Source organism: Gracilinanus agilis, chromosome 4, assembly GCF_016433145.1.
Source record: "Gracilinanus agilis isolate LMUSP501 chromosome 4, AgileGrace, whole genome shotgun sequence".
In the NCBI taxonomy this organism is placed as follows: Eukaryota; Metazoa; Chordata; class Mammalia; order Didelphimorphia; family Didelphidae; genus Gracilinanus; species Gracilinanus agilis.
In genome coordinates this window covers 447,627,168-447,645,812 of record NC_058133.1, presented here as the reverse complement: position 1 = coordinate 447,645,812, position 18,645 = coordinate 447,627,168, and the positions used below count along the sequence as shown (strand labels likewise).

At 35.9% G+C, this 18,645-nt stretch overlaps 1 protein-coding gene across 1 annotated transcript in view; it reads right to left on the bottom strand.

Moving 5' to 3' along the window:
• Positions 1–17,280, bottom strand: part of SLC35A3 (solute carrier family 35 member A3) — a 54,072-nt gene extending 36,792 nt beyond the window's left edge. Inside the window, exons 1-2 of the mRNA XM_044672133.1 lie at positions 17,155–17,280; positions 1,220–1,424 (exon numbers count right to left, since the gene is read on the bottom strand). Of these exons, the coding sequence (XP_044528068.1) occupies positions 1,220–1,406 (187 nt within the window). The 5' untranslated portion in view covers positions 1,407–1,424; positions 17,155–17,280. The remainder of the gene's footprint in view (positions 1–1,219; positions 1,425–17,154) is intronic.
• Positions 17,281–18,645: the final 1,365 nt, after the last annotated feature.

Genomic DNA, 18,645 nt, shown 5'->3' with positions numbered 1-18,645 from the left:
CCTTAGAGTATGCAAAACTTCATCCAAATTGAACTACTCACCATGCGATTCCTCATTTCATAGGTTCATAAAATAACAGATTTAAAGCTGGAAAGGATCATGAAGGTCATTGAAACTAACCTCTTCATTTTTCTGTTGAGGAAACTGAGGCCCCAAAAAGCTAAGTGACTTGCCCATGGTCACACAGCAAATAAGATCTGAGGTAGGATACAAACCCAGGTCCCCTAACCCTAAGTCTAACTACCAGGTGTCTCTCTTAAAATCAAATGCCTCATTTCCATCTAGGTTTAGTGATGCTTTTTCTTGTGCCTGGACTATCTTCTTCTCTCCCCGACTCCTATCCCAAGATACTCCAAAGAATTCCTACCTGTCCTTTAAAACCCAAGTCAAATACCATGTCTTCCAGGAAATCCTTTGTGATCCTTCCAATATGTAATGACAAAGCATTTTTTTTATATCTCTCTTATGCATTCATCATGAACAATTTCATATTAAACAAAATAAGAAATATTTAGAAGAGTCTATTTATGAAGAATACTATGCTTGGAGCTGTAGTAAAGAAAAAGTTTAGATAAGAGTCACATGACTTTAAGGGGCTTAGAATTTAACCAGGAAATGATTATTTCTGTATATCTTATATCCTCCCTAGATTATAAACCCTGAGAGAGAAGAGTCAAGTCTTATCTAAACTTTGTATTTAGCTCATTGCTTAATGTAGTCTTTTTTTAAATTTTGTTTTAAACCCTTACTTTCTGCCTTAGAATCAATACTGGATATTGATTCTAAGACAGAAGAGTGGTAAGGGCTAGGTAAAGGGGGTTAAGTGACTTGCTCAGGGTCACACAGCTAGGAAGTGTCTGAGGCCAGATTTGAACCCAGGACCTCCTATCTCTGGGCCTGCCTCTCAATCCACTGAGCCACCTAGCTGCCCCCTTAGCATAGTGTTTTACACACAGAACACTGTAAAAGTTGAATTCAGTTAAATTTGACAGAGAAATCTTATCATATAACTAAAAGAAAATCATTCTCATGAAATCGAAAATACTAAAAAGCAAATAAAAACATTTTGGCACTAAAAAACTACTACAACAGAATAGAACTGCATAATAAACAAAATAGAAAAATAAAAATAGGAGTATTATTTATAATTCATAAACAACTTCAACACTGCAACTCAATAAACTCACTGTTGTTCTTGAGCTCAAAACTAGATACCTACTGCTATCTTTGTAGACTAACAAAATGCAGGCAATGATCTTCAAAAGTTCCGCAATGACTACTGCAGTAGATGACAAATAACGAGGCCCATCTTCTTTCAAAGTCCTCGAATAACGCATAGTGAGAACCAAGCTGGTAGTCTGGAAGACTAGGATTCCCAAAGAAAGGTACTTTAAGTTGGCAGACATTGCCTTTTCTTCACGTGCCTAAAAATATAAAAGCAGAAAACACCACCTAATTAGCCAAAATGCAACATATAGAAACAAATATATTAAAAACTAATGAAAAAACAAGTGCATTATGTATGGTACTACTTCTTACCAAGCTTTCTATGCTTTTGGTTCCTCTACAATACAGATTAATAACAAAGATGTTCTAGTCGCATTTTTTTGGTTTCTATTTCATCCCAACTTATCTCATTAGATTAATATTGACATTTCCTGTTTGGGATCTTAGTTTTTGTCTAAACAGCAAACACACCACAACTATCACTATTGTAGATATTCACTTATCCGGTTTTTTACCCTTTTTGTTACTAGTAGTGACATCAAGTATATGTTAAACAAAAAGATTATTCCACAACACATTTACCCCAACATAATTCTTAGCCCCAACTTCAATCTGTGTCAACTGGTATGTGGCATGTGTATTCCGAAAAATTTAAAACATGTTCCTGAGAATAAAGGATAGGAAATATTGTTGTATGGAATTAAATGCTAACATAATAAACTTCTATTGAAAAATTTAAAAACTTTGAAAACTTCAAATTATTTTTGCTACCACATTCATTTGAGTAAAGTACAGCAAACTGTTCAATTTGATTTGTATAGTACTTATCAAAAGACCATGAACAGCAAATATTTTTATGCTGGTTGAATGTCTGTATGAGCCAATGGAAAAAAAAAATCAATGGAACTTCATGTTGTAGAGGAAAAAGTAAATATTGAATGTTTCTTGTATCAGGCAACTGGCCTGTGATATTGAACTGGACACCTCCATTTATGGTCAAGCCATGTATCATAGGTCTACCAGCTACATGGTCTTTTCACAGAATGACAAAATTATATAATTCTAAATCTGGAAGGAACCTTAGTGAACTTTCCTCTTACACATGAACAAACTGATGCACAAAAATGTGAAATGAATTTAATGAAACAAAGAGATGGTCACTGGAAAAGGAGAAACTAGATTTTTAATCTTCTGCTGTAGTATTGCTTCTACTGGGTTATGCTACCACTCTAGCAATCCTAGCAGTAAGCTTTGTAAGAGTCTAGAAAAAAATCTGGGCCTGAATTTCCTGTGTTAAGAGTAATATAAAAGAGAACTAGGTGCCAGAAAGCTACTTTTGGCACAGGCATTTCAATCTCCTGGAAAGTGTCAAATACAGATTTCAAATCTATTCAAAGAATTTTGTGCTTCTAAAGTACACCCAAGGACACAATGTGCCTACAATCATAGTAATTACATTTTTTAAAAATAAAAAATGGTCAAATCCTAAGCCAGGCTCCATCTTTTTTTCAATTTGTATTTATTTTCTCTTTTCCTTCCATTTTTGCTGACAATTTTCATGAATTTTCATAATAATGGAAGCCATTATTAATATAAACATTAAGCTTTATAATACAGTCCTTATCAAACTTTTGCAATATAAAAAACCTATATGAAAATACATAATCCTTATTTTAGGGATCTTACAAGTTACTTAGAATACTAATGTATGTGTATCTGCTAGTCATTTAATTCATGCTAAGTAATAATTCATGTCAGCTGAAATGCAAAAAAATTTTTTCCTATGCTACAAAGAGCCTCAGATAGGAAGGGAAAGAAATTCACATTGAAATTTAGGAAACTGGTTATCTCGTTCTCAAATAAAAATGTCAAACCATCTAAATGAAAAAAAAACTGTATAAAATATTATCTAAATAATGGCATGTCGTTTGATAGGCAACCCATCATATTCTCTATCCATTCTCACAGGAGAAATGGAGTCCAACCTATACCTGAATGGGAAATCTCTCATATATGAATTCATTCTATAAGCTGGACACAGAATTAAGTAGGATGAAGAGACTGAGTTGTAAAAAGTACACAGTTCTTTCATAATCTCAAACGGTTCACTTCTACAAAAGTGCCCATGTTTTTATTTTTAGTATTAATATTCTCTTGGCTTCAACTCATGAAACAGTATAATCTTGAAAAATTAAAATTACACATAAACCAAACAACAAAGAAAAGATACCTAGTACCATGCTATCAACAACATCCACTTGAGAATAAGCATGACATTATGGAATATATGAATGACCCCCCCAAAAAAAAAAAAAAAAAAGGTGGGCTAGTCACTGCAGCATGACTGAGACATAAAAGAATGGCCAGTGATAAACTGTTACCTTAGATACACTTTAAAAAGATCTCCAGCTTGTTCAGTAGATCATCTATGGAGGAATTGTGGGAAAACATGGACAAGAATCTCAGAGATAAGAGATTTGGAGGGGTTCAGTCTGAATCAGTGGAGGGAGTATCCATGCTGATGAAAAAATAGAGCCACAAAAATATCTCTAAGGTTATACAAAAGAACAGGCTGGCTTCTTAATTTCTAAGATTTAAAAAAAAAATGTCTACTTTGGCAGGACTGAAGAAGACAGCAAAAACAATGTAAACAGAAACAACTGAAGAAGCAAAACACTTCTTTATACTTCCAAACTTATGATACTGAATTTAATTTCCTACCATCAATGATTTATTTTATTCTCAGCTGGATTTCTGCTCTTACTGCCATTTTTAGCAACAGAAATCTGTTCTCCAAACTTTTCTTTCTTACATTAAAGTTTTTCTGTTGACTCAGGAATATTTGAGATACATATATGTTGAAAAAGACTCTCTGGCTAAAAGGATCTTAGTAACTAAGTCTATTGAACCCCATTTAGGAAAAGAAGACTTATTAACGGATTCACTTCCTAAAGCCATTTTTATCTTCATTAGTAGAGAAATTATCAGTATCTTCTCACATCCCTCAAACTAGGATTTCTTCAACTTTTAGCACCTAGATAATCATGCAGAGTAATACATATTACAATAATCGAAAGGCTCTCCATGTTCTCCTAAAAACAACTTCCTTTAAATATTTTAGCATAAATGGCTTAATTTTTAAAAAAAAATCAAAATGTCAAGGAATGTTGAAAAATCTAAAACTGAAATTCTTGGATATCTTCCAGTTCTAAAATCATGATAATATGGTTATTTGAGGAATCGCATTTGGAATAGTAGCATGAGATTACAAAAGTTGTAAGCTTGAAAGGCACATTATCACTTTTGAATAATTTATGTTAGTACATTAAAAGTCTATTAGCAACAACAAAAAGTGATGTGGCACAATGGAAAGGCATCAGGCCTCAGAGTCATGACAACCTGGTCAAGTCCTCTCTCTGACACATACTGATTGTATGATCTGGGGCAAATCACTTAACTTCTCAAGGCCCTAAGCAACTATCTAAAGCCCTAAATTACAGAATGGAGACTATCTGTACTAGTAGAGAGAGCTTTCCCACCAAGAGCTCTCTATACTGATAAAACCACAGATCTAAACAGGAAAAAAAAAAGCCAGCTTTAGATTGCAATATAAGTATGTAACACTACAAACTCAAAATTAACCCAATTGCTAACCTATCTCCTATGACAAAACTAAACTTTAAAGAGGATCATGTTGCAATTACTATAAACTATTTCTGATATCTGTGTTCTACACAGATACAACATAATACACCAAAAAATATCAGCTTCAAAATTAAATTTAAACTAATATTTTAGCCAGATGTGTCAAACAGCTCAATATAAATCCCAAAATATTTTCCCGATGAAATGAATAGAAAAAAATGAATACATACAGAAATGTTGCTTCCAGTTGTAATTTTCTGCCCGTTATCTTCCATGATTCACTCCACAATGTTATGAATTTAAAGAACTGTAATCTTTTTGCTGCTAAATTATTAAGATATAAAATTAATCACAAATGGCTTGATTTCTAATAGACATGCTGCATATCTAACATTACATGTCTCAAAAGTAGATAACCTATCTCCAAAAATCTAGCAATAAGAGAATGTTTGAACTGAGGAATAATTCTTCCAAAAAGTAACGCAGGAAATAAAAAATAATCAATTTTTACATAAATAAAAGTAGTTGTTAATAGTGGTTAGTATAACCCATTCAATTACTACAAGAACAGCAATAGATTTTGACTTCTATTAAATTCTACCAGACTTTACCTGGTTCCTGAAAAATAAATTTTGCTATACTAACAACTCTTTTTAACGAATACTATAAAACAATCCAATCATTTTAGCAGCTAACTACACCCTATGTCAAACAGCTTTCCTTTAATTCTCCTTCCTTTTCCTTCTCAAAAGTATCAGGTGTCAATCTGCCTAAGAAAACATTACCAAAATCCACTTAACTAACCTCTGCACTCAATCAGTAGCTTGCTATTTCAAAGGCCACAGCTTTTCTTTTTCTACGATCAGGTGAAGGCCTTCAGATTTTAAGTACGTCCTCTTGGTGGGCTATGAATACGGTATTTTTAAATTCTAACCTTTAGAGCACAAAACTATGAAAAGTATCATGATCACATTTTTAATGCTTTTTACAAAAGGAAACTATCTCCAAAATGTCTTTTTTTTAAAAAGGAGTATTTTTCTCCATTTTCCTTTAGAAGGTCTTTTCAAAATATAAGCCCTGTTGCTATACTCACACTTAACTAGCTACTGTTAGGTAAACTAACATAACCAAAATCTGATGTTCTATGAGACAGCTGTGGGGTGTAATATAAAAAGCATTGTATTTAGAGTGAAAATACCTAGTTCAGAATCCTAGCTCTAAACAATTAGTAGTTATATGACATTGAATCATTTCAGTTTTTTGACCCTCAGTTTTTTCATCTGTAAAATAATAATAATATTACAAAATCTACCTTACCAGGTTGTTGTAAGGGCTTCATAAATATTAAAGCACCATTAAAATAGGATTTAGCATCTGGATGAGTAGCAACTTGGTACCTCTGAACACTAAACCAGGTCTGAGGCCTGATATTGGAGAAAACCAGCATCTACATAAGACCACAGTTCAAAAGCCCACACCAATGTGTTTCTTTTACAAGGCAAACAAAGGGTATTTCCAAGAGGGAAAACAAAAACATAACTAAACATGACAAAATAAGCGCAGTAAGATTTCCATATACATAGATCTATGCCCTCTATGGGTTATCACATTAACAGTGTAGGAGGGGCAACATATGGCCATGGCACATTCAACTCACATCTCTGAAGCTGCAAAGCTATCAGTTTATTCTGATGATAAATGTTTGTTGAAACCATAAAGCTTCAATAGTTGGGTTCTTTCTCTTTTGCTTACTCTTTTTTTTTTGTTTTAATTTTTAGTGGTTGATTTCTTTTTACTTTTATGCTAGTGTTGGGCTCTTCTCCCATCAAATGTGGAATGTCTAAACAAGTTATAGCATATGAACTGATGTACCATAAGAAATGACAAACAGGTTAATTTTTTTAAAAAATGTGGAAAGACCTACCTGAAACAAAACAAAACAAATAGAACCAAAAGAATGTTATAACAACAGAAATATTGTTTGAAAAATGACTTGTGTATGTCTACCTCCAAAGAACTGATTAACAGAAATAAGGTGTGTGTATATATATATATATATCTTTTTGTCAAATAATTTCTTTAGTGCAGGGAAGGATGGAAGGGAAGGAGATACTTGAGAATTTTAATGTAACAAATTGATTTAAAAAATAATAATTAAAAACAAAATATAAAGCTTCATAATACCATGGCTTTCACACAAAATTAATTTCTGAGTACAGTCTAAGTAATAAAGTTTTATAATCCTGAAGAAATGAGTCTATTTTGAAAATGTTGTTCAACTTCTTCACTAGAAGCTGACAAATTTGTTGACTGAGAATATCAAGACAATCTGCATGTATGCAAGGACACTAAAATTAAATCCTTTTAAAAACATTTTTAAATAAGCAAATATTTTACCAAATTTCACCAACCTCAAACTTTGTAAAGTGTCTTGCATTTATGTGCATGTTGATTATAGAGCACAATATCTTTTCATACTTAAGGGAAAGATAAGCTCAAAGCAACATACTAACTATAGTATAATTATTGAATTGCTAAGTAAATGCAAACATACCCTGAAAATGCAGTGTTGAATTTGACTAAATATTTTTACCACCTTTGTATATGACGGTCTTATTTCATTAAGAGAAGACCTGGATATAAATATAGAATAGATTGATGCATCATTTGTGCACTATGGAGGGCTTCCATTTAAAAACCCCACAGTATTTTCACATATTGCCTCAGTTTGTCCAAACAACTCAACTAAGGGCAAATATCCTCAGTTTGCAGAAAGTTTAAATGACTTTCCTAATGTTAGAGGCAAGTTAAACTTCTCTGTTATGGTTTATTTTGAGAAACAACATGGCACAATATAAAGAAAACTAGCCTGAAGGCCAGGAAGTTTTAGGTTCAAGTACTGCTTCTGACATATACTGGCTGTGCTGTGATCCTGGGTAAATCACAGCTACTTTAGGAAATTCCCAAAGACCATAGTAGCAGAGAAGATTCCAAGTTGGAGTAGTAGAAGGAAGTTCCTCATCCAAGAGTATTAATCAAACCAAAGGTCTAGTCCCCCCATCTTTATGATTTATATGCTTCAAAAATATCAATCCATAAAGTACTAAATTATAAGCTCTTTAGACTATAAACTGCATCATTCATTTTTGCAACTCCCTCACAAGCTCATGATTGTTGAATTGAATTGAAAAGAGTACAGTAAGGCCCCCTTATCCCTGATTTTGCTTTCAGTTATTGGGGGTCAACTATGGAAGTACCCAAGTGCAGGAGTTCTCTCCAAGGCAGCAGTCTACCTCAATGTACTTTTTTCCATTGTTTGCTGTTTGTTTTGGCGGGGTGGGGAGTGGTAAGGAGTAGAGGTCTCAAAACTCTGAGGCAGGAGCAGGGAGAAAGAGAACATATCTAAGGTGTCAGTGGGTGTTCACTTATATCCATCCAAGGTAGTTCTTGGAATGTATCCCCAATCCTCTCCCCCTGAATTGTTCATGTTTTATAAACTACGTGATCTGGGGCAAATCACTTAACCTCTCTAAGCTCAGTTTCCTTATTCATTGAATAAAGGGACTGTACTAGATTCGATTAAATTCAAACAAGATTTGCCTCTTAGTTTAAAAAAAATCTGATTCTTAAATCCAATAGAAAAAAAAAGATGAAGGTATAGTTTATTAATAAGGAAAGCTGTAGGGGGCAGCTGGGTAGCATAGTAGATTGAGGGCCAAGTCTAGGGACTGGAGGTCCTGGGTTCAAATCTGGCCTCAGATACTTCCTGTGTGACCCTGAGCAAGTTACTTGACCCCCAATGCCTAAAAAACAAAGGTGTGGGTTTAAAAAAAAAAGTAAAGTTGTTTTCATTCACAAGGGTAGATATGTTAGAGTTATTATAGGGATTCTTATTCAGATAGGGATTGCACTAGATAAAACTAAGTGGTCCCACCCAAATCTGAGATTCTGTAATTCATTATTATAATTTTTAAAACTTGAATGCCTATAAAATAAACTACATATAGAAAAGTCAAAAAAGTTATCTTAAAAGGCAGATGTTACTTCAGTTTCTAGTTACCAATGTTCAAATTCATGCACTGAACAAACATCTATTAGTGCCCGTTGTATGGTAGGCATAAAGAATAACAAAGAAAAAAACATTAAATTGTCCCTGCTCTCAATGTACCTAAATTCTACTGAGGACAATTTGTATACAGAAAAATACAAAATACATACAAAATAATTTGGAGAGGGCACTGATAACTGTGATAATCAAGAATGCCCTCTTATAAGGAATGCTTAGTATTTTCAAAGGGTGCTAACTAGTATTTTTAAACGGCATTTGTAACATTTGAGTATTAAAGGACACAAGGTAAGGCAAGAATAAAACTGAACTCTTCCAAGTTCACCATAATATACTAGACTGGAACCTAGAAAAATAAATCTGACCAAATATCAATATGGTAAATCAATTTTGGGATACAAATGATAATCCAACAATGACTTATTCTATGCAATTCCCCCCCATGTTTTTCCATCAATCCTTAAAAAGAATCTACCCAAATCATTTCTCATTTGATACTTTTAATAATTTAGAAAATCAATTAATACAAATTTTATGTAACTACAAGGAAAAAAAAATGTTAACACATACTTTAGTTTGTGTCAACTAGAACAAGCTTCAGGAATTAGAGTTTAGAAAGTCTGCCAGACTATAAAAACAGGTTTTTTAAGTTTAATGTTGTTCTTAGTTGTTCATGTGCTTGGATAATTGCTCTGATAGGATTTCACTGTTGAAATTCAAACACTTAATACTCTGAAAAATACTCTCTAAACATAAAATTATAGTCACTCCCCAATTCAAAGCTTCACAAACATATGTTATACATAGACAGATGGCTAAAGATATAGAAAAATCTCTTTTAACAGTAACTGACACAGAGGAGGCACTTAAATGTTTACTGATTGACAAATCTTCAAAATTATTTTTACCATTTAAAATCTAGTTAATTAGGTGGCACAGTGAGTAGTGCTAGACTTGAGTCATGAGTAAGTTTAAATCTAGCCTCAGACATTTTAGCTAGCTGTATGATCTTGGGAAGTCATTTGCCTCTTTTAACCTCAGTTTCCTTATCTATAAATGTAACACTATCTACCTCATAGGTTTATCATGAGGACCACAGGAGATAACAAGCAAAAAAGGTTTTGTAAACTTTGAAGCACTATATTAATGCTAGTTATTAATATTTGTTATTCAACTGTTCATCCCTCTCATACTTATTCCTATAAATGCTACCTTTTACTACACCCTTTTAGAAGTTGGGGACTAAAACTGACAGTGAGTTATTTGGTCATTAAGGACAATACACAAAGAAATGCTTTCTGAGGATGATGATTACACCAGGATAGGGTGCCTAATACAATGACAAAAAGTCCTTCAATAAGTATTCAATCAATCAACATTTTTTAAAGTCTTGACTATGTCCTAGATACTGGAGATACAAATATAAGCAATGAAACAATGTTTACTCTCAAGAAACTTTCTTTACAGGACTGAACACTTTCAAGTTTGCTATACACATTAAGAAAAAGTCACCTCAAAATATTATTTGAATGCTACAACTGCTTTATTCTAAGAATGAAGAAACGTGTCTTCCTTTTGAATTTTTTTCAAATTGTTGATATTCCTTTCAAATGTTTAGCAAAATTAAAGAGGAGATATATCATTTTTGATGTTAGTATTATTTTTTACTCTCTTATGTAACCTAACAGGAGGCTTTTCAAGACAAAATATAATTATTTCCCAATGCAGAAATATATAATGAATACAGTGAAATATAACTCTCTGCCTGGTGATGCATGAGTGTTGTAAGTCCACATGCATGCTGACATCCCTGGTCTCAATTACAATTCTCTGATTCACTAAATTTACCAAAATTTTCTAAACAATTTCATTTCAGATATCAGACTGTCTTTCTTTTTTAAATTTATATCCCTAGTGCTAGCACAGTGCCTGGCACAAGAGTAAGTTCTCAATAAATTTTTAGTGAATTGATATTTTCAATAGATATTTTGATTCAAGAACATCAAACAGGACAGGAAAATGCTTAAAAGTTAAAAATTTCCAGTGAAAATAGCTGTTAATTGATACTGTTTTTCATTTAATAGGTCGAGCATATTGTGAAGCTTATTACTTGTGATGATTACAATCTAAATTATGTCTCCCCTCAAAGCAAAAATAGATATAAAACAAAATCTTTAAATGATATGGTTCTCCTATAGTAGACATTAATAACAATAGTTCATATTTACATAATACTTTATAGTTTATAGGCATTATTACCCTCACTATATTAGAAGACAGGCAATAAAGTATCACTATGACTATTTTGTAGATGAGACCTAGGTCCATGACTCCAAGTCTTACATTCTTTCTGCAATACCATCTAACCTTGCAATGACACAGACATAGAACTCCAGTGATCCAACTTGTCTTCCAAGCAAGTCTTCAATGTCTGTTTTCTAAAATCCTCCCTACTAGTTATTTTCCTAAATTGAATTCCCTGCCACAGTCTTTTTTTCCTAGGGATATGAGGAGACATCAGCTTTTTCTTTTTATCCTACATGGTTCCTAAAAATAGCAGGCTACCTTCTTTTTAAGCTTTTTAGAAGACTTTATTACTTTATTGCTATTATTATTATTATTTATTAATGAGCTGTGGACTATAACCAAGGGCTGTGCTGCTAAATGTTTAACAACCAGCTCACTGGAAAGAAAAAATGTAAGCAAGACAGTTTAAAGTTTTATCTGTATTATTGCCACTTTCTCCACTTCTTTGTCTACAGACTATTATTAACAAAACATTAAAACAAGCCCTGATTTGTGATTGATTTCCAAGGTGTAACAGCTCACACTGAAAATTTAATGATCTTAAGAACTAGTATGAGCTGGCTTCAGCACACCACTGACTAGTAAAAAGGAAAGTTCATAAAGGCAACTCAAGTTCTACATGTAAATTTACAGAGAACTAGGCCTAACTAATTATTTCTACCCTCCCCCTTGATCTTGAATGAATCTAGGATTCCAGCATATAGACTTGGTCTGGCAAGGTTGCAAATCAAACTTCCCACTCCATTCTTTAGCTCCAAGGATTGAAGGCCTAAGTATATAGCTTTCTCTTGAGTAAGGCCTTTTTCGTTCCCTGGGTTTCAGGTCTAGCAACTGCTTAGTCACACATACCTTACTGGTAATAGGAAGGTAGGGAAGGGGGAATTATCTATTATTATTTACTATACAAAGAAAGTATTTTTCCTGTTATGAATCTGTATTGAAGGAAGATTCTTGTAAAACACTGGTCAGGGAATAGAAATTATTTGAAGAGAGGGAGGTCACTGGAACATAAAGCTAAGACAAAGAAAGAAAAGTGGTTATTGGCTTTGGATTTATCTCATATCAATTCTCATCAGGCGGAAGCAAGTGAAAGAGTCAGGAAAGAATACATGTTTGAACTGGAAAATGCAAATCAGTCAAGCTAGAGTTTTGCTGGAAACACAATCTCTGTGATCCTGGGCTAGAGGTTTGTCTAGGACAATAAGTAAAGAAGCCAAAACCTGAGATAGAATTATTCATTATATCTGAATAGTGAATTGTGTATGAAGAAATTAACCTGGTTGGAAAAGAGAGAGAGAGAGAGAGAGAGAGAGAGAGAGAGAGAGAGAAGTATGGACAAGATAGAACTTTAAGGAGTGAGTCTTAATAAATCCTTACAGGATAGATGACAGCAAATTTCTCATTCTGGGAGCTAGAATCAAAGACAGGATTTCAACAGATCCAGAACCAGTTGGTCTAAGGTAAAGTATATGACTACAAATGTCTTGCTGTCTAGATGCTTCAAAGGAAGATTTACTGGAGATGGAGGGAAGGGAAGGAGAATGTAGCAAAGGGGATACCTACTGTAAGCCTGGGGCTTCCATAACACCTGGAGCTAAACTGGAGAAGTACATTCTAAAAGGGCTAAGTGTCAAGTGCCAGAGGTCATATTTGAACCTAGGACCTCCCATCTCTAGACCTGGCTCTCAATCCACTGAGCCACTCAGCTGTCCCCTCCATCCAGTTCTTAAATCATTCTTATACCCTCCTTGGTGCTTTCCTACTTTTGCCTCTCCCTATGTCTCCTGGCTCAGAGTCCTCCTAAGGCAAGACACTTAGCAGAATCCAGCATCCGGTTCAAGCAGGACAAGACTAGAAAATCCAATGATAAGACTCCAAGGAAAAGACAAGGAAAAAGATTTATTCAGACCAAAGTAGGGAATTAAAATTACTAGTTCCTTGGTAAGGATCAACTGGTAAAACACATTATCCTTATTTTAATTCCTTGTAAGCTTTCTTTATAATATTTCACAATAAAATATATCAAAAAAGGAGGTTGTATAATGTTTTCAGGGAGCCTGGAAAGCAAAAAAAACCTTCATTCTCTCCAAAGAAGCTTGGTTCATTCGTGAACCAAGGCCAAGAGGAGAGGTAGTGGCAAGAAACCAATAAGAGATGCCAAGTCACACTATAAGGATTCTTTAAGGAAAAGGAATCCAGAATAGACTTCTGTTGCCCCCACCCCCAAGTTCCATTCCTATGGGCAAAGAAAAGGTACCTATAGATTAACTTGCTTTTTATTACTCATATTTGGGGGTGAATGACCCTAATTTCCAGTTAGAAGAACTGTGATAACAAACACACCATGGAGCCAAAAAACATCTTTTCCCTAACCCAGCAGCTTATTCTACCTATCTAGCTAGATAACTAACATTTATATAGCACTAACAAATGTGCCAGGCACTTTACAATTTTTATCTCATTTGATCCTCACAAATGAGGATCATCTGATTTTCGGAGGTATTATTATTATCATCATTTTATGGAAGACGAAACTGAGGCAAAAAGAGATTAAGTGACTCATCCACACAGCTATTAAGTAAATGAGGCTGGACATCTTCCAATGTTCAAGCTGATGAGTTTAGGCTGACTTCTCTCCCCAGTAGAGAGATTTTTTAAAAGTTGAAAACAGAATAAATAAAAGAATATGCTTTACAACTACTAATGGCAGAGCCATACATCCTATTCTAGTATAAAGAAAAAGATTATATTTCACTATATTTTATGTTGTATATAATTTCATCTTTCAAATATTAAACCAAGTTAAAACTAAGAATGATAAAACAGATTCATCATAAATCCATTTGCAAATACTCTAATTTCTAGACCAAGAGAAAATATATCTAGACCAAGAAAAAAGGCAATTCAAATTCAATTTAATCCAATAAACTTTTTTTTTTTTTAAACAGTTACTATGTTCCAGGAACTGTGCAAGGCACTGGAGATACAAAGACAAAAAGCAGTCAGTATTCTAAAGGCACTTCTGGGGATTTAACATGTACACAGAAAAGTAAATAAAAAGTCATTTCACGAAAAAGTAGTGTTAAAACACTAACAACTAGTGGGATCAGAGACAGCCTTTAAAAAAAAAAAGGTAATTCTTAAAGCAAGCACTAAAAAAAAGGCAGAAGTGAGTAGGCAGTAAATCCTAGGCATAGAGGACATACCTATGCACATACCTGGATGTGGGAAATAACATGCCAAAGTTCAGGAAATAACCAATAGTTTGGGTAGGATGTAGGATGGGTGTAGCAGAATAATAGCAACTTTATAGAGTGTTTTAAAATTTGCAAAGTACTTGGCATATATTATCTAATTTGAGTACATATGAAATGCCAAGAAAGGTAGGAGCTAGATTCTGGAAGTTTTACATACCAGAGTAGTTTGTGTTACATCCTAGAAACAAGAACAGGAAAAAGTGATATTTTCAGTCCTGTGATTTAAGAAGATTAATTTGGCAACTATATTAAATATGCATTAAAGAGGAGAGAGACTGAAGAAAGCCAAAAAGACCTCTACTGCAATAATCTAGGCAAAAGGTGATAAAGTCCTAAACTAAGATATTGATGGTGTGAAAGGAGAAAAGGGCATGGATGCAAAAGATGTAAAAGTAGACTCAACAAATCTTGGTAGTAGAGTAAGAAGGGGAAGAGTCAAGGGGGATTCTGATTTTGTAAACCTAGGTAGCTGGACTTTAGTTCCTTCAACCATAGGAAAAGAGGATTTGGAGGAGAAATAATTTCAGGGGAACAATAATGGGTTTGGTTTGGAGCATGTTGAGTAAAATAATGATAAAGTTCTACCCAGGTAGAACTTTCCAGTTGGTCAGCCTGGGAAGTGGTGGTTACATTTAGGTGCCAAGGAAATGGAGGCAACTAGAACAGGAGAAAAGATAAACAATAATAGCTTGAAGTGGAGTCAGGATCAAGTGAAAGGCTTGCATTGTTTTAAGTGCAGGGTAGAATTAGGCATGTTTGTAGGTTGGGGTGAAGAAATCAATGGATAAAGAGATTAAAGATGAAAAAATATGGAGAGGACTAGCTCTATAAGTAACAATAAGTGATAAATCAAGAACACAAATAGAGAAATTGACCCTACCAAGGAGGACTACCTCTTCCTCAGAGACTGGAGCAAAGGACATAAGTTTGGAAGGGTGGAGTTAAAGTCAAGAGAAGAAGGCACTATTTTCTTAGTAAAATAAGAGGTCAGTTCCTCTGTTGAGTGGAAGAGCGAATAAAATAGTGTAGGAGGGCTGAGGAGAAAAGGCTGGCATAGCAGCTGATGCAAATGGGATAGTCAGAAAAAAATAAAAGGACTGACCTACCTATAGCAGTAGGGGCCTACTTCATAGCAGATAACAGAAATATGTGGTGGGCCCAACTTCATGCAGAAGCCTTAAAACAGAAATGGTAGTGAAAACACCAGGCTTTGGTAATGAATGAATTTCAAGGTGTCAAACTAAGAAAAAGGATGAAGGAACTAGAGGTTAAAGTGAAGACAAAGAATAAGTTAAGTTAGAATGAGGTCGCAACAGAGATTGTGACTGAAGGCATAGGCAAAGGATAAATAGTCCTGGAAATTAGTTTATATGAATGCTACTCAAAGTTAACAGGCATATTATTTAACTCATTAGGGCTAATATTCTTTATCATTTTTCAAGTGAGTCACTCACATTGAAGCATAGAATCTCTTCCCTTTCCTCCACTCTCCCAAATCACACACATCCAGGGTCAGTGGCCAATATGGAAAAAATCATAGCACCACAAAATACTAGAGCTGCAAGGGCCCCTAATGATCATCTGTTTCAACCACTGATAAAATAAGACCCAGAGAGGCTAACTGACTTCTCTACCTGTCTCTGCCATGTATTAGCTGTGTGACATTTAGCAAAGTAAATTTCTCTAAGCCTTAATTTTCTGACAGGACACTTCCAATTCAAATATTCTAAGATTACGAAACTACACAACACTAACCACCATTAGTTGGCTTTCTCTACTAAGAGGTAGCATGGCCTTAGTGTTTAGACTTGGAGTCAAGAAGTGCTGGATTCAAGTCCCACCAGGGATAATTACTACCTGTGTGACCCTTGGTAAATGACTTAATCTCCTTGAATCTGTTTCCTAGCCTGTAAAATTAATATTAATAACACCCAAACAACCTTTGACAAATTGACTCCGTGTTAAGCTTTCTACTTTTTTTAAGTAGGTACTGGGTTTGAGTTTGTGGGGGCATAGGAGGGAATGATTTAGTATGTAAAGTGTTTACAAACTTTAAAACACTATAAAATTGCTATTATTGTTGTTATTATTCTGTTCACACACTATAGTCTAGCTACATCCTGAAGCCGGCAAGCTATCTATCACAACCATGTATATGCATAGGCTGCTCCCTATGTGTGGAACAAACTGCCTCTCCACTCGCCTCAGGTACCAGCTTCCACAGAAGTTTGAGGGAGTTGTCTTTCTGTATCCTCAGCACTCAGCACACAGTAGGTGCTCACTAAATAGTTGCTTATTTGATTCCTTCATGAAGTTGTAAGGATCAAATGGGAGAATCTATGCAAAGAGCTCTGCAGACCTGCACGCCCTATTACAAATGTGAGCTAACGCTGCTGTCCACTCTGGGCCTCTGTGGGATGAAATCACTGGTCCACCCTACCTGGCAAGGCTGTGCTGATAAAAGCATTTCAGAATGGTCCCAACTCTCACTCCTCCCAAGTTCCTACCGGCTGAGCCCATGGCCTCCTGCCCACGCCAACCCTTGGGTTCAGAAGCAAGCCTGACCACCGCACAAGGGGTCGGTTACTCGCCGCCTCCCGCGGCCTTCTCTAACCCCAACCACCACCAAACCCCGGGCTTGGCTCGGCTCACCTCGGTGCACAGTGGGAGGGCCCGCTCCGCTACCCGCGGAGCCTCGGATGGCCGGATCCGCCGTGTCCGACCAGCCGCAGAGCGCCCCGCCACCGCCACTCCTCCTGAGCCTGCCGCCGCCAGCCCGGCGAGTTCTGGCTCTGGCGTTTCCGGGTTCCCGCGGTGCCGTTCCCCAAACGCTCCGGCGGCGCCCGCGACCTCGCGAACACCGTTCCTGCGCTGCTCCGCCCCGGGGCCCCTAAGGAGCGCCCCCTGGCGTGTGCCTTCGCCTGGAAGGGCCGTGGGGTCTGTCTTAACAGAACTGGGGGCGACACTCCCTGTGTTCCTCCTCTGCATGGCCCTCGGGAGAGGTCGGAAGGTCCCGGAGTGCCTGTGTCCAGCAGTGTGGCTGAGGTCTTTCCAGAGCCCGTGTCGACTGAGGAAAGGGCAAAGTCCAGGGGTGCAAAGGTCCTGGAAAGGAGAGGAGGAAATGCCCCAGGAAGTCACCTGATGGGGGAAAGGGAAGGACACTGTGCCACCCTTACAATGGAAACCGTCCAGGTCGGTTTAGCAGAGGAACTGGATCCCGAAGGAAGAATTCTCCCTTTGCAAGACTAAAACCCTCTCAGGGGTCAGCCGGCACTGACTAAGGTTATAGAAAGCCAAGCCAAGCCAAGCCAGAGGTGCCATTAATAAATAGTTCTCAAGACAGCTAGGTAGTACAATGGATAGAGCAGCAGCCTAGAGTCTGGAGGACTTGGGTTAAAATCTGACCCCAGACACTTAATAGCTGTGTGAACATGCAAAGCACTTAATCCGAATTGCCCACCCCTTGCCGGTCTGTTTTAGAACTGATACTAAGACAGAAAAGTAAGATTTTGAAAAAAAAAAAAGTAAATAATAATAAACAATTTATAAACAATTCATTTTTATACTGTTGGTTTCCTTACAATAATCCTGTGTTGGCTAGTATAGTTGTCAGGACACTCATTTTACAGGTGAGGAGACCAAATTTCAGAGAAAAGCTTAGTCTAAATTACCCAGCTACTAAATTATCAGGGCCCAGATATGATAACTCTATGGCTCTATCCCAACTATCTCCTTATGTATTCCTCTCTCTGATAAAGAAATGATCCTTCTCAAAAAGGCCTTAACCTCTTAATCACATTTCTTCCTTCTGCTCTCCTCCAAATTTCTCTCTCACTCTTGGTCTCCATCTCTCTCCCTATCAATTGATCTCTTGGTTCCTCCTCTGCTATCTGCAAACATATCCCTGGTTCCCATATCTTTAAAAGCACTCACTAGATCCTATCATTCTCCACTTGGAATGATTTTTTATCTTTCTGCCCTTTCCCAAACAAATTCCTTGAAAAAACTGTAGATACGCATTATCTCCAATTCCTCTCCTCTCACTCTCAACAAAACTCTACAATTTGGTTTCTAGATTCATTCAACTAAAACTCTGTACCCTCTTCAGATTTACCAGTGAGCTCAATCTCTCTCTCTCTCTTT